The sequence below is a fragment of the Grammomys surdaster genome, unplaced genomic scaffold (assembly GCF_004785775.1).
Source record: "Grammomys surdaster isolate TR1022 unplaced genomic scaffold, NIH_TR_1.0 126248, whole genome shotgun sequence".
NCBI classification, from domain to species: Eukaryota; Metazoa; Chordata; class Mammalia; order Rodentia; family Muridae; genus Grammomys; species Grammomys surdaster.
The window spans coordinates 8,409,389-8,424,083 of record NW_021621048.1 but is presented as its reverse complement, the minus strand read 5'-3'; the positions used below and the strand labels follow the sequence as shown (position 1 = coordinate 8,424,083).

At 48.5% G+C, this 14,695-nt stretch overlaps 1 protein-coding gene across 1 annotated transcript in view; it reads right to left on the bottom strand.

Moving 5' to 3' along the window:
- Positions 1-14,315, bottom strand: part of Rbp1 (retinol binding protein 1) — a 20,417-nt gene extending 6,102 nt beyond the window's left edge. The window contains 3 exon segments of the mRNA XM_028758936.1: positions 13,458-13,636; positions 14,044-14,183; positions 14,185-14,315. Of these exon segments, the coding sequence (XP_028614769.1) occupies positions 13,458-13,636; positions 14,044-14,183; positions 14,185-14,315 (450 nt within the window).
- Positions 14,316-14,695: the final 380 nt, after the last annotated feature.

Here is a 14,695-nt window from a genome sequence, read left to right as displayed (position 1 = left end):
ATTCTTCTTACAACCTACTCTAGCATCCAAAAACACCTATGGCCTTCCTCTGAGTTCAGTAGCCAGCCATCTTTCAATGCCTGATCTGAAGGCATCTTGGAAGCTGTTTGATCCACTTTCCTAGATTGACCCAATTAATCTGCATCTGGGGGTAAGGGAACTTCAGTCAGGAAGATATTCCTGACACTTTTCAAGTTTCAGGGAGAGGGGAGGCCAGTGTGTGTGTGTGTGTGTGTGTGTGTGTGTGTAACAGGAACTGCTACCCTAGACTCAGAATCCCACCTTAGATAAGAAGGCCAGACATAAGGACAAGGCAATGGACAGTTACACTGTAGTTCAGCTTCTCAACAGTTCTTATTCTAACACCGCAGGAAGGTACAAAGGGGCTGGAGCCAGGGCAGCTGCTTATACCCAAAGCCAGTCTAAGTTTTTATTAAAAATGAACAATGATCCACTTCTCTTTGGCTGTATCAGCAGCTTTCTGAGCCATGTGCCAAGAGATGAGCGAAGACAATTTTATACCACTCTGACAAGGGACTGTCATTTCAAAAGCCATTATCCACCTCCCAGCCACTCAGAAATCCTAGGTGGCACTGCAGCCAGCAAGCCTGGGTGACCCTGAATTGGGAATGTCTTGATACTCCTTTGTCCCTTTCAGGTAACCAGTACTGGTTGTGACAGTCAGTGACCTGACATGACCTATAAATGCTGAGACTCGATGTAGCTCTCAGAAAACGTGTGACATTTATTAAAGTTCCCACATGTTGGCACTCACTCACTCTAAGGACAGAGATGTCTGGTCACTTCTATTCCTCCACACTTGTCCACAAAGAACTGCCAGGTTCTCCCGTGCTGTACCCGCCTCTGGGTCAGTCTTATCTCTGTGGGTTCAGAGGCAGGTCGTAAGAGGAGACGCCTTTCTTATAGGGAGTCTTGTCCACAAGCTCCAGAGCCAAGCCTGACCCAGCTTTGACCCCCAACACCCACACTTTAGATTTGGGCATAAAAGTCAGAGCCCAGACAGTGAGTTGGCACTTCTTGTGTAAAGCCTGTGAGTTGTTAAAAGATACAGATTCCTTTCCTCCTGCAAGTTGATTTTAACACATGATTTTTCTCTTGGAGAGTTTTCTGTTCCTGGTAAGACAGCCTTTGGAGCTTGTACTAAATAAGCTGTTGGGTGCGAGGGGTAGGCAAGCCCTAAGTCCTAACACATGAGGCCCAGTCCTGAGAGCTTGCAACAATGTTTCACTAATCCGCTAGGGATAGAGTGGCAAAAGATTCCTAAGCTTCTGTACTATTCAGCCTGCTGCCGGTGGGGCTGACCACACTCGGTTCTGTCCCACAGAGAAGTGCAAAAGGTAAGTAGTGGCTTTTCTTTGTCTAGTCCTCTCCTAAGGGAATTCCTTAAAATTACCCCAAATCAGTACATTTTGGGGAGAAAGCCAACTCTTTGTGAACACAGATGAAAACCAAATTGATAAGGCATTAAAAAATGTCAAGGAGTAACTAGAGACACAAAGACACAAAAAGCAGTCACTATGAATACATGTTGCCATAAGAAGATCTTTGAGGGCACAAGAGAATTCAGTGAAGACATTCAGTTCTACGGTGAAGATGTTACCAGCTAATGATAACACAAATCTTAGGATAAACAGAATCAAATATGTTCAGATTAATAATCTTGACACATTATTTCCTTCTCCCCCAATCGTTTTAAGAAAGGGCCTAGACTCAGATTAGACCATTACAGCACTAGGGCTACTGCTGAGATCAAGGTTCTGAGGAGCAGGTGAGAGGCTCGGCTGGAGAATATTAGAGGTCTGTGCCACTCAACCCTGTCCAGGCATCTGGAAGACTTCCTTGTTGAAGTTATCAGCATCATATCATGATCACCACCACCACCACAGTCAGCATTGTGACCAGTATGGATACTCAGGACGTGCCAGACAGTGTGCTGAGCAGGTTACTAAGCACTTCACCTTAACTCTTCCAGAGCCCCTGGAGCAGCGGTACTCCCTTTAGAAACATGCACTCTGATGACTAAGGTCACCCAGCTGTGGAGCTGTCAGGGACTATGCCCAGCAGTCCCCTGGGTACATGAGGAGGAAGAGTAGCCTGGCTTTGCAGGGAACAGCATTCAGTAGCCATGGTCTGGCCCGCGTGCAACCTCATGTACACTGGCTCCTTTAGCACAAGGGTGGTGAGTGCTGGAGGCAGGAGGAAGAGGGATCCAGCAGAGGATGACCCACCTGAGTGCTTGCATCTTCTGTGGGTACCTGTGAGCTCTGCTGACCTTTCCAGCAAACACAAGTAAGGAACGCCCATAATAGAAGACATGTTCTTAGAAACCAGGGAAAAGCACACAGGTCAGCAAAGAGTTCCAGCGGGGTCTGGGATCCTCTTACCACATGTGAGATGCCAATAACTACTTTGTGGCAGAAAAATGCATACAACTGATTTTTGAATGAATGGATGGATGGCAAAAGCCATTCTACAGCCATGCCGGTAGTTTTCAATGACTATCACAGAACAACCTCTTCCCACAAGACAAAGCACCCAGGCAATGTGGCTACCACTTCTTCCACAGGGAAGTTTTATAGAATGCCACCCACTACCATCCCCAGGAGTGATCTGGCTTCAAATGCCTGAGAAATGAGGCATGATACACAGGGACATAGAAGATGGGTCATGGTTTAAATCTCCTCTTGTTAGACTCTGTGCTCACAGCCCATCCTCTGTCCCCACAGGGCCACCTTCCACCATGGATCTCTATCCAGCAGGCTACCGTGTGGTCTGCAACAGCCATGAAGCTGTGGTTCATCCATCTCTATGTCTTTCAGGTGAGGTGACCACGAGCCACTCACTCCACCTCTGCAGCCTCCAATTCGTCATTGCAAATAGCGACCATAGCTCTGCCAGAGAGAGCATAGCATCAGCTCAAACATGGCTGTTTCCATGCAGGGCGGCAAACTCCTGGGTCAGCATCAGCATGGTCCACTGCTGGCCTTGCCCAGCCTGGTCTGTGGAATGGAGTGCTTTTTTAAACCCTCTACTCTCCTGTTATGTCTTCCCTGGATGGTCAGGCATTCATACCCAGAATTTATCTCCTGAGGTGACAGTTCACAGGGTGGGAGAGTAGATAGTTACAGCCCTTCCTGACTGAGCAGCTGCTCCAAAGGTTTTCCCATACCTCCCACCCCCATCACTTAACTTTCACTGAGAAGCAGTTATCCTCAATTCTCTAATTACCCCTATTTTGCAGATTAGTAGAGGCTCAGGGAGGGGGAAAATAATTTTCCCTAGGGCAGCGGTTCACACAGAGATGAGATTTCAAAGGAGGTCAGGATTCAGAGTTAACAGGTCAGGACCGACTTCTAGATAGAGTGGGGCACAGATGAAAAAAAAATGTGTATAGGAAGATATGGGATAATTGCCTCCCTCGAACTTGGGCTTCTTAGTGAGTCCTGTGGCCTCTGTGGTTGGGAAGAACAGATTTCTCTATGGACCTCACTCCCCTGCCACTTGGTGAATCTGTTCATTCCATAGCACTGCCTCACGAAGGGCCCCTTCATGAGGACATGTGAGATTTCAAAGCTCAAAGACAGATGAACTCAGAGCTCTGACCCCTAGGATAACAGTCACACTTCTCTTTGCTAACCGCCTGGAGTCACATTGCTTGAATCCAAATCTATTGGGTACCTATCTGTCCTGCATCCTAGTTTCTTCATATGCAACATAGAAAGAATCTGGGCACCGTCTTCATAGAATTGTTGAAAGGACAACAACAATAACATATAGAAAGTGCTGGCAGAGGCAAAATACCTGGTAGACATAGTCTATTATTAAATTGGATTAGAGTAGATCTTATATATAATCAATGCCAACCTTTATACCATTCTGCTGTCTCAGTTAATACTCATCTAACAAATACATTAGAGCCCATTGCCCATTGTGCTGGGTCTTGAGATGCAGAAGGAAGGCCTTTGCCATCTAGAATCTCACATGCAAGTGTCACAGGTGCCCTAAGGGATATACCTACAGAGAAGGAGCTTGGGGCAAAAGGAAGGATAGGCAGAGAAGGTGAGCCTGACTCTCTACCAGTGGGGAACTATGCTTCCAAAAAGAGGCAAGACAGACCATCCCAGAAAAATGAGCAGAGAGAGCAAAGGAAGGCACCCTCGCACAGCATGGGGCCAGGAGTGTAAGGTGTGTGACAAGGAGTGGACAAGCACGAGGCTATATCCTGCGGTTGGTCATAGGCTGTCAGTACTGAGGAGCTCCTGGGGGTGTCAACTGGGGAGCAGTACGTGAAGATGTGAAGAATGGGCTGGAGTCTGGGCAGTGGGAGAGGGAGATGACCATGAAAAGAGGCAGTAGTTAAACAAAACCATCCATAGAAGTGCTGCGCCGGGCACACAGCAAGATCGAGGGATGTTGTTGTTGTTGTTGTTGTTACAGGCAAGATCTTCTGAGCGGTGCAGACAGAAAGAGAAGAGATGGATGTTACAAAGCAGAGTCCTTGGAAATGGTTGAAGAATTGTTCCTAAGCACTTTTATCTTCAGAGCAACCATTTACACAGCTGGGTAGTGGCCTCTGGAACTAAAAAGCCAGTCTTTCTAGGTACCATGCTTACTCAGTATTTAGGAAGCCGGCAGGAGACAGACAGCGTGGTCGCTGAGCCACACAAAAACTCAAAAGTCACAAATTATCTAAAGCTGGAGTCCAAAGGCAACATTTACACAAAGCGGAGTGACCCTGGCAGGGTTCCCCCTCCTAGGGTGTGAGGTGGGAAGGCACAGCCTGCCCCTCCCAATCAATGGACACAAGGCTCTCAGGGCTGTGTCTATGGGGGCTGAAGGATTTTTTTTTATCAGGAAACTGCACACAGATACCTTTGTGCAAATTTAACAGGGAGGGGGGGGTGCAGTTCTCCTGGAATATAACCCGTGTGTGGGCTTTCTGAGTCAGAGGGTAAGATGATGTTCTGACTCACAGCCCATTGTCAGACAGAGATCTTTCCTCTTGCTGACTGAGTGTAAGACAAGTCCACTGTGAAGGAGGGAAGATGGCTGGGGAGCCTGTTTCCTTCCATCCTTGTCTGTACACTTGTTTAGCTTACACTTCATCCCCAGAGGACAAAGCAGGAGGAGGGCTGGTGGGGTACAAGGAAGGAAAGATGCAGTACTGTCCTTGTATTCAAGGTACCATCCTGGGGTACAGTTTATAATATAAATGCACTTTAATGAAGACAGATACCTGGGAGAGCTAGCATATTATTCTCCCTCTACCCCCACCGTGTGTGTGTGTGTGTGTGTGTCTGTGTGTGTGTGTGTGCGCGCACGCGTGCGCACAAGCACTCTAATACAGTTTAATTTACACAAAGGACAGGATGTGGCAGGGTTCTAGACAAACAGGTGACTGATGGGCTCCCAGAGAGGGGACTGCTGGACTGGGTATAATCCTTGTTCTGTGAAATACTCTCCCAAGTGTATTCAACTAACTCCAAGTCAAGTACACCACTAAACTCCTGAGCCCAGGGGGAAAGGACTAAAGCTTATTGTCACAGGAATGATTGTCAAAAGAAAGGCACAAATTCCCTGGGTCCCCCTGTGCTTTAACAATGAGGATTCTAGCAGGAGGTCTTTTCAACAAATGCTGGCTTGCTTGGTGGCAAAGAGGCTTTCTCCAGGGGGCTAACTGTCCCTTTCCAGGCCACAGGATGCTGTCCTGAACTGGGGCCCAGAGGTGAGAAATCCCCACCCTAAGTACAAAGGACAGGCTCAGGCACACCTCCTGCAGCTCCTCTCCCACCTCCGCAGAACCTCACTCACATTAGTCAGCAACAAAACAGCCCAATCTGGATAGACCTTCAAAGCTTAGCCAGAGAAACAGGCTTCAGACCCAATGGGCAGTCACAGTGTGCCAGAGGCCATGGTGACAGCTTGTCAGGCTTACTGCACAGCCAGCTCTCCTGAAGCAGCAGTCAGTGTTTGTTTAGAGCCCTGCTACACCCTGCTTATTCAGGTGTGGAGCCTGGATCCTCTCCTGCTGAAGATGGGTGAGCCTTTCTTATCACCAACAGAATACAGGAGAGTAGCTAGGAGGTGGGACAGTTTGGACAGGTGTTCCCCAAGCCCCATGTATTTAAGGCTTGGCCCTACTGGGAGGTGGTGTGACTTTTAAGAGTTGAGGCCTGCTTGGAAGCATTCTGGTGATAGGAGGATATACTCTGCTTTTATTCTGGCCATTAGGTAAATAGCCATCCCCTGCATTGAGCTTCCTCCATGGCCTACCACCTTGACACTGTCTCAGAAGGAACAGTACCAACTAATCATCCATTGGAACTTGCAACACTGTATGCAAGTCAAAATAAACCTTTCTTCTTTTTAAGTAGATCAGCCCAGGTATTTTGTTACAGCAACGGAAAGCTGACTGACACAGTGCCTTCAGAGCTCATTAAAAAAAAAAAATGTCACACACATTACACATCTGCCTTCCTTTCTTGAGACTCTCATTCTTGAAACCTAGCTGCCATGGAGAGTAAGCCCATCTTGAGAGAATCCTCAAGCTCCCAGCTGGAATGTGGAGACAGGATTCACATTCACAGCCTAACCTAAATGCTCTGCCAGTCCCTGTCTATTTAGAGCATACTTTGCCTGTTCACCTGCACATTCAGTTGCATTTCTGGATCACTGGGACCCCTAACTGTTATGGCTTCTTGCAAGGATCTGCAGGCATTGCCTGATCCTGTCCTCCAACAAGATAGGACTGTATCTGTCATCACTCACTCACTCCCCAGAAGCGAGCGGCTTTAATGACAGCAACACAATTCTTCATCTGAATTATGATGAGAACATCATAGGAACCTGAGACTGGCCAGCTGTTCCTCACAGTATCAGCAGCATGGTCCTCTGAGCCATCAACATCAGCATCATCTGAGGACTTGGTAGAAAGAGAAGCACTTGAGCTCCACCCCAGGACTCTGAATGAGAACCCTGGGGGTAAGACAGGCTCCAGTGTGTGAAAACTACTGTCCTAATAACTTGGATGGTCAGCTCAGGAGCTCTGGGGTATCAGTGTCTAAGAATGTGTCCAGACACAGGAGACAGGAAATCAGTTCTTAGGGCTTAAGGAGAAAGAAATAATGATGAAAATAAGAAATCAAACAGTTGTAACTTATTTCACTATTAGCTTAACTATATGGAAAATAATATTAGGATCGAGAACTCCTATAACATTCCAACCTTTTTCTCTCCCTCTTCTTCTCCATTTGAACGCCCACATTCCTGACCTTATCTTGTTTTTTCCTTCATTTGGATTTCTCCATGTAGTTTGGAGAGTGGGGAGATGTGTGTCCACACTAGCCACCATGTAGCCATGGAGAATGGGGGAATGTGTGTCCACACTAGCCACAGAGAGCCTAGGCTTATGCCATACCCCCCCCCCCAACCCTTGTCCTCAGACTGCATCCTGGGAAAAGGTGTGATTAGACCTGTTTGGGTCTCCTGCATCACCCTGACAGCAGGTGCTCATCCCAGCAGAGGTGGTGTGCTACATGCGCTGACCTGCCAGGTCCCAGAAAGGGAGTAGGGAATTCTCCCCAGTAACAAGGACTGCCTCTCTAGATGATGGTAAGGAAGCACTAATGGCCAAAAAAAAAAAAAAAAAAAAAAAAAATCAAACAGTTGTAACTTATTTCAACCAACAGCTGGCCCTCCTTAGATGAGTGTGCCAGGATCCTCACATCCCGGTGTCAGCAAGAGTGTTGGTCCTACTTTGCAGGTGGTATTGGCAGCATGGCAAAGGCAATGTGTATTATCTCTGTGGTCCTCAGAATCGACTCCAGGGAGCCAGGCAGAGCAGTAATCAGGATACCACAGTTTGCAAATGTGGAAGCAGAAGCCGGGTGTCTAATCAGTTGCCTGCACACTGCAGCCAGCTGTGCTGACAGTAACATCAGCTCTTCCCACTCATCTCAGGCCTCACAATCCTGAGGATGCTCACTGCTCACCTTACAGACCTTGGGGCAGAGATCTTCACAAACACATCAGTCAGAAACCTTGGGCTTGAACTAAGGAGGCCTGTTCTCTGAGCCTCAGATTTTCATCTACGGCGTGGATAAGATTATCTCTGCTGCAGAGCATTTGCTATGAGGACCAAAGGGGGAACCATGGGGAGAGCGCTTGGTGCAGGCGTGGTGAAGATCCACTGCCGGTTATGTTCCCTTGCTCCTGCCTTGCAAAACTCCAATCTTAAAAAGCCAGTGTGAGTCCTGAAAGCTACTTTGTAAATTTTGTTTGGTTGCTTTAATTCTTCTTTTTATAATCCTCAAAAGCATGCTGCTGACACTGATTTCAAAGGTTGGGAGAACTTTAGCTAGGAGATGAAAGAGATCCTGTGTTGAGGACTTGGAAAAGATCCAGCTGAATACTAGGGCCTGGTCTGGCCAGGGGTGGCTCTCAGAAGGCTCCCAAATCCAACAGCATCTGAGCTACATAGCCTGAGGCATTAATTTCACCACTGCCATGAATATTTGTTAACATAAGAACCCAAAGATCTCTTTACTGGGTCAAGAACAGGATCAGGAAGCTGGCAAGACTTTAAACCAGAGTGCTAACAGCGTTTTTGATGGATTTCATGTGTTGCCATATATAATTAGATGCCTGGCTGGATGAATGGATAAATGGGCATAAGTGAGCCTTTGCAAGGAAGTTAGGAAGGGAAGGGAACACAGATGCTTTTTTTTTTTAAGATTGAAAAGCATCTGAAAGTAGAGATAAAGAGAGATACCTAAAAAACATCATGGAGTAAAAAAAACTATGTGCAGAAAAATATAATTTTCCCATCTCCTCTTCTCTCCTTCCCTTTCCTCCTCTTCTCCCTCTTCCTTCTTCTAGCCGTAGGTTGCTATTTTGGCCAGCTGACCAGTTGGTAGATAGACACATGTGGCTAGGCTTTCCAGATAGACCCACTGGAAATTGTAGCAGTAATAAGTTTTGAGGAGTAGGGTATGGGCCGAGTGGGGGAAGGGACCCTTTCCTTCCCTTTCATTCTCTTCCATTTGGTTTCCCCCCTTCCCTTTTATAATAAAAACAAAGAAAGCAGCAGAGGGCCAAGTGCTGGGAGTGAAAGGCAGGCCCTGTGGAGGGGTCATCCTGAGTTCAAAGCTAGATATGAAGGACAGGCCAAAGCCAAGGGAGGCGGTGCCAGACCCAAGTGAACAAAGAGGCCTCTTCCAGGGAAACCCCAACCTGGTGTCCACTGGGAAATGACAAATGGCCCTTCTGCCACCAGCACACAGAAACAGGCTCACTGCTGGTTCCTAGCAGAGGCTCAGTCTCATTCCATAGGATCGACTCACTACAGAGGGGCAGCTGAGAACAAGAATGGAAAGATTTTAGGGACTGTCTCGACTAGAAGTGGGGACTCTATTTCAAGCTGAAGAACAATTACCTGTCTGAGCCCCACCCAGACAAATACGCAGGTCAGTTGTATCTGACACTCATGGTTGGTCTCTTGTCTGATACTGCACAGTATGGACAAAGGAGACTGGGCACCTACTGGGTTCAAACATCTATCAGTCCTGAGGTGGCTGCTGTGCTACGGTCCCGGAGGATCTTCACTGACCAGACTGGAAATGTGGGCTAAGAACTCCAGGGACACAGAGACAGCTCATGCAATTCTAGGCCGTGTCAAGGGCGGCAGGGGAGGTAGACTACAGCCAGTGACCTATGGTCTTTTGCACCTCGTTTGTGCTTTTTATACAGGCATATATAGTATATGTATAGCAAGATGCCACCGTCCCCCAAAGCAGGGGCTGCAGAGTAAACACCACAAATTACTACTTGACCCTGGACCTCTGGTACCAAGGTGGATGAGGATGACGGCAAGCTGCTCACATAAAGTGGGCACTGGCAAGTGTTCAAGAGACCCACACAGTGGAGACAGAACACAAGCTTGGTGTTTTCAGCTCTTAATGTTTTGTCTTGTAAGAACAGTCAGACACAGGTTTCTGTTTTGTTTTGTTTCTCCCTATGAAATCTTAGAATCCCTGGCCCTCATTGGCAACCAGCTCAAACACTGTGCAGGCCAAACAAAATACATCTGCAAGCTGGATTCCATCTTCTGGCTGCCATTCTGAATACAGATAAGATTCCCTAAGTAAAGGAAGAAACAGAGACATTGCGCCAGCAGCCTCCTGGCTCTTTGGAGAGGAATGTTAGCCTGGCTCCGCCTTGCTCAGTAAGGACACTCTGCAGCCCTGTTAGATCACATTTAGGTCCTTTTCCAGGTCTTCATCACCAGTGTCCCTCTGCCATGTTTTGCATATACAACTACATACAAGCCCTTGCAGAGTACTGGGTTTCTCAGGGTAGCTTCCTTTCACCCAGACCTTTCCTGAGCACCGGGCTTCACTGAGCATGGCCTGCTCTGTTCATTTCCTCTTCCCACCTTGTCCTTCAGGGCCCTGCTGGGGGGGGGGGGACTTCCTTAACCATAGCTCCCTGAACCCCAGCTCTGTGCTCCCCTCCTCCTGTCCTCTACTTCTATCATGCATGAGTCTGCAATAGCCCACAGATCCCTCTCTGTCCTCCATGCTCTTAGGCACCCAGGAAACTGGCTACCCCTTTCCTCAGGCTGAGGCCAGAACCCAGCAAGAAATAAGTCTGAAATAACATTTATTTACCAGACCCTTTTCTTGTCCTTGGTTTTTCTTTCATTCCTTTCCTGTTTGGCTGGCTACAGCTACTTCCTGTCTATCCGCCCAGACTCAGATCAGACTTACTTGTGATGAGAACTGTCTCTGACCTCCCAGGCTAAAGAGGGGTGCTTCTTTGTCCTGATCACACTGCAGTATGAATGACTGTCTTGGACCCCTGCCCCTAATCTAGGCCTCCTCAGGCCCCACTCCCACACTCTTATCTGCAAGAGACTGGAATTCCCTCAGAAATCGAATTCTGGCAAAAAGAAAGCCTAAACCTTGGCCAGCCAGAGGTAAGTGGGAAGAGATTAGCCACTTGTCACAGCCTCTTACAGAAGAGACAGTGAGGATCAGTGGTGGGCACTAACACACCTTGTTAGGACTGCTTAGATATGCATATATCTCAGGCTCTCTATTTAAGCCTTAATATCACTTCAAGACCCCAAGATGGACTTGGGGAGATGGGTTACTTTGTCCCTCTTCCCAGGATGGCCACATTGACTAAATTTCTTTTTCTTTTCTTTACTATTCAGTTTGTCTTTTAAAAATTGGCTTATCCTGTGACCCTGAACTTTAACAGCAATCCCTCCTCCCAGAGAGCAGTGCCCGTGAGTGTTGCAGCAACAAAGATAACAATGACATCATCCCAGCATTTCCCTGCTTCCTTGAGCAGGATCCCTTGCTTGTTCACCTACCAGGAAGGCCTAAGACAAGGTAGTCATTGCCCTTTCCTCGGTGCTCCAAAGCCTTCCCCATACCCCAGTCCTTCCCACCTAGTGCAGTAAGGACTTCCTCCAGAACCCCAGGATCCCCTCCAGCCTGCCCATGACTCACCCCACTTTGTCTTCACAGCACAGACTGTTATGACCTTTGGGTGTCTGTCTCACACAAAGACTGTGTGATCCTGGATGTCACGGACTGTGCTTTGCTAATTTGTGTGTCCCTGGTGTCATGACCACAATCAAGCGAGGCAGTCTGCTCCCTCTGCGCTTCCTTCTGCCCTTCCCTCTGCCCTTCCCTCTGCCCTGTAGGTAACCCTCACCCCAAGGTTAATACAGGAGGAAGCTCTATGCATAAAGTTGGTGAGTCGATGTAAACTATGACATCACCAGGCATATAGTAGACCCTCGGTGAATACTCACTAGTATCATTAGGTGATCAATAACAACAATCAATAAAGTACAAGCTAGCATATTCAGAATCGCAGTGATCCCAAATAAAGACATATCTGATGTGAATTCCATGTAGTGGCCCAGAAGCAGTCTAGGACAATGGAGAGAAGGCAGTCCCTGTCTGAAGGCATCCTTTCTGACTGTAAGCATCTGGTGCCTGGGGACTTTAGAGCAGTGGTTCTCAACCTTCCCAGTGCTGTGACTCTTTAATACAGTTCCTCAAGTTGTGGTGATCCCCAACCATAAAATTATTTTTTATTGATACTTCATAACTGCAGCTTTGTTTCTGTTATAAATCATAATGTAAACATGCAATGTAAAAATGCAGGATATCAGATATGTATAGCATTATCCTAGAACAGTAGTTTGCTCCCTCCCACCGCCTCTCCGAGTTCGATGCCTGCTGGCTACTCTTCTTCCATCATTCCAATGGCAGGCTTAGATACTGGCCTGATGGCTTCCCAAAGAAAAAAGCAGATAAGCCTAAGTGATCCTCCTGGTGATCCTTAACCGTCTTCATCCACTGTCATTGAGAACTTAGCTATACTGTTTCTGAAAGGGCTGTTTGTCCACAGAGGAACCTGGCAGGGTGTAGGGTGGGGTGTGGCCTTCAACATAAGAAGGTTCAAATCTCCTGCAATTTTCTTCCTCCTAGTCACTGGCTTAATATGGAGTTTCCAATCATCCCTTCATTGAGCTGTGGTGGGATGTGACACAGTGCAGGATATATACATTTATAATGGGTAAATGCCCTTGGCAAGTGAGGGAAGGGTAACAAGCTCCCCTTTCCTGCAAAGCAAGGCAGCTCCTGGAAGCAGGCACAAGCCAGGTCTGGACTAAAGATCGTGGAAGAGACATTGAGAGTATCCAGGCCTCCCAGAAATCCCAGAATGCTGACAGAGGCCCGAGGCTGACCTTCCGGAGTCTGCTGTGGGGTCTGTGGGTCACTAGTTTCCCACTCTTGAAGGGGCTAGGGCCTCCTCTACCCCTATTGCTTCTTCCTCTGACTCTGGACACTGCCTACTGTTCCATAGGGTTAGGAATTTGGTGAAAGGATGAAAGGGTATCAGGGTGAGCCTCAGTCAAATCCCAGCTTTGCAGCAGCAGGCAAGGGAACTTCCAGCAGAGGTGAAGGTGCCCTTGCTCCCTTCAGAGACCTCGAACTAGATCACTTGGGGAAAACACTGCAGAGGACTCCCTGTGCCTTCTCCTCTCTTCCTGCTCTCCACCAAAGAGTTCAAGAATTCCAAGCCCCTCCCCACTACTCTACCGAATTCATTAAGTTGATTTTATCTGTAAAATGAACGAGCTCCTATCTCCTCACAGTTAGGGTGAGCTTCGATGAGGCCATGTGTGTCTGAGCACCCGGCAGAGTTAGAGCCTTCACAGGTGACTAAACAGTTGATTTTGTCCAGCCACCAACACCTTAAGGGCGGGTTTAGCCTACCCTAGGACTCTGGGGCTGGGAGAGAAGATCCACAGTGTTTCCCAACTACCAGATCTTTGCTCCCTCCAGATGAGCTCACCCAGCTCTAGGACAGAACCCGAGGGTGAGAGACACCAAGGACTTGAGGGGCCTCACCATGCACTTGCGGTCGTCTATGCCTGTCAGATCCTCCTCAAACTCCTTCCCAACTTGGAAGTCCATGATATAGTTCCGAAAAGTGCTCAGCGTTCGGATGATCATGTGGTCGCCATCCTGCACGATCTCTTTGTCTGGCTTCAGCAAGTTGGCGATTTTGCGCAAGGCCACGTTGACATCTACAAGGGGTGCGGAGAGAGCAGCGGGAGAGTTGTCAAGAAAACTCAGAGAAGAAAGGATTCCCTAGGTAGCAGGGTTCCTAGGTAGCTGAACAAGGTTGTGATTCCAGCTCAATCTGCGCGCGGCCTCCGAGGGCCACCTGTGCCTTGCCTTTCCATTTTTATTCCTTTGAAAAAAAGTTTTGTTTTTGCCCCCCCCCCCCTTCCCGGACCTTTAAAAACAAACGAGCAAAGCTATCCCTGCTCTAGTGATTGACTTATCTACCTCCGGGGAGAGCTATCAGACTCTTGCCACCATTTAACCCTAACAGCTCGGGCCCTCTAGTTGGCAGCCGGCAGCCGCGCTCTGAGCTGGGGTTGTGGGGTCTGCGGGGAGCCCGGGGTTGCACACCGCGGGCCACGCTTACCGAGCGCGCGCAGGTACTCCTCGAAATTCTCATTGCTCAGCATCTTCCAGTACCCGTTGAAATCCACAGGCATTTTGGGGACAGACTGGGGATCGCCTGACACCAAGAAGGCGAGAGCGGCTGTGGGCTCTGTGGGCTCGGCCGGGACGGTGGCTGCCAAAGCACTCCCGGTGATGGGCGGCCCGGAAATGGGCGCCCTCGGGGGACACGGGGCTCCGCGGGGCGGCGACAGCTGGATTCCGAGAGTACACAAAGCCCGCAGGAGGGTCCATTGTAGTGATCCCTCCTCCCAGTGTGAGAAGGTGGGGCGGGGATAGGGGCGGGGGACAGGGGGAGGGGGCGGGGATGAAGATGGTGTGGGGCCAGGTTTGTCCCTGCTGTTGGCCGCCTTCAATTCAGACTTTCCATTTGCTCTTTTCACCTCCCTTGCCAAGAAAGAGGAGGCGTGGAAGGGGAAGGGTTGTTTTTGGTCCTAGTTTCTGTGTACCCCTCCCCACTTCCCTTGGGAGTCCTTCAACCGCCTGGAATTCTCACGGTACCCTCCTGGGAGTCCTTTATATGCCTCTTGAGTGTCTCCTTCAGGTTTGCTAGCGTCATTAAGGAAGAGGCCATTTACAGGCCTTTGTGTAAAGCTCTACATCAGTAGCCTGGC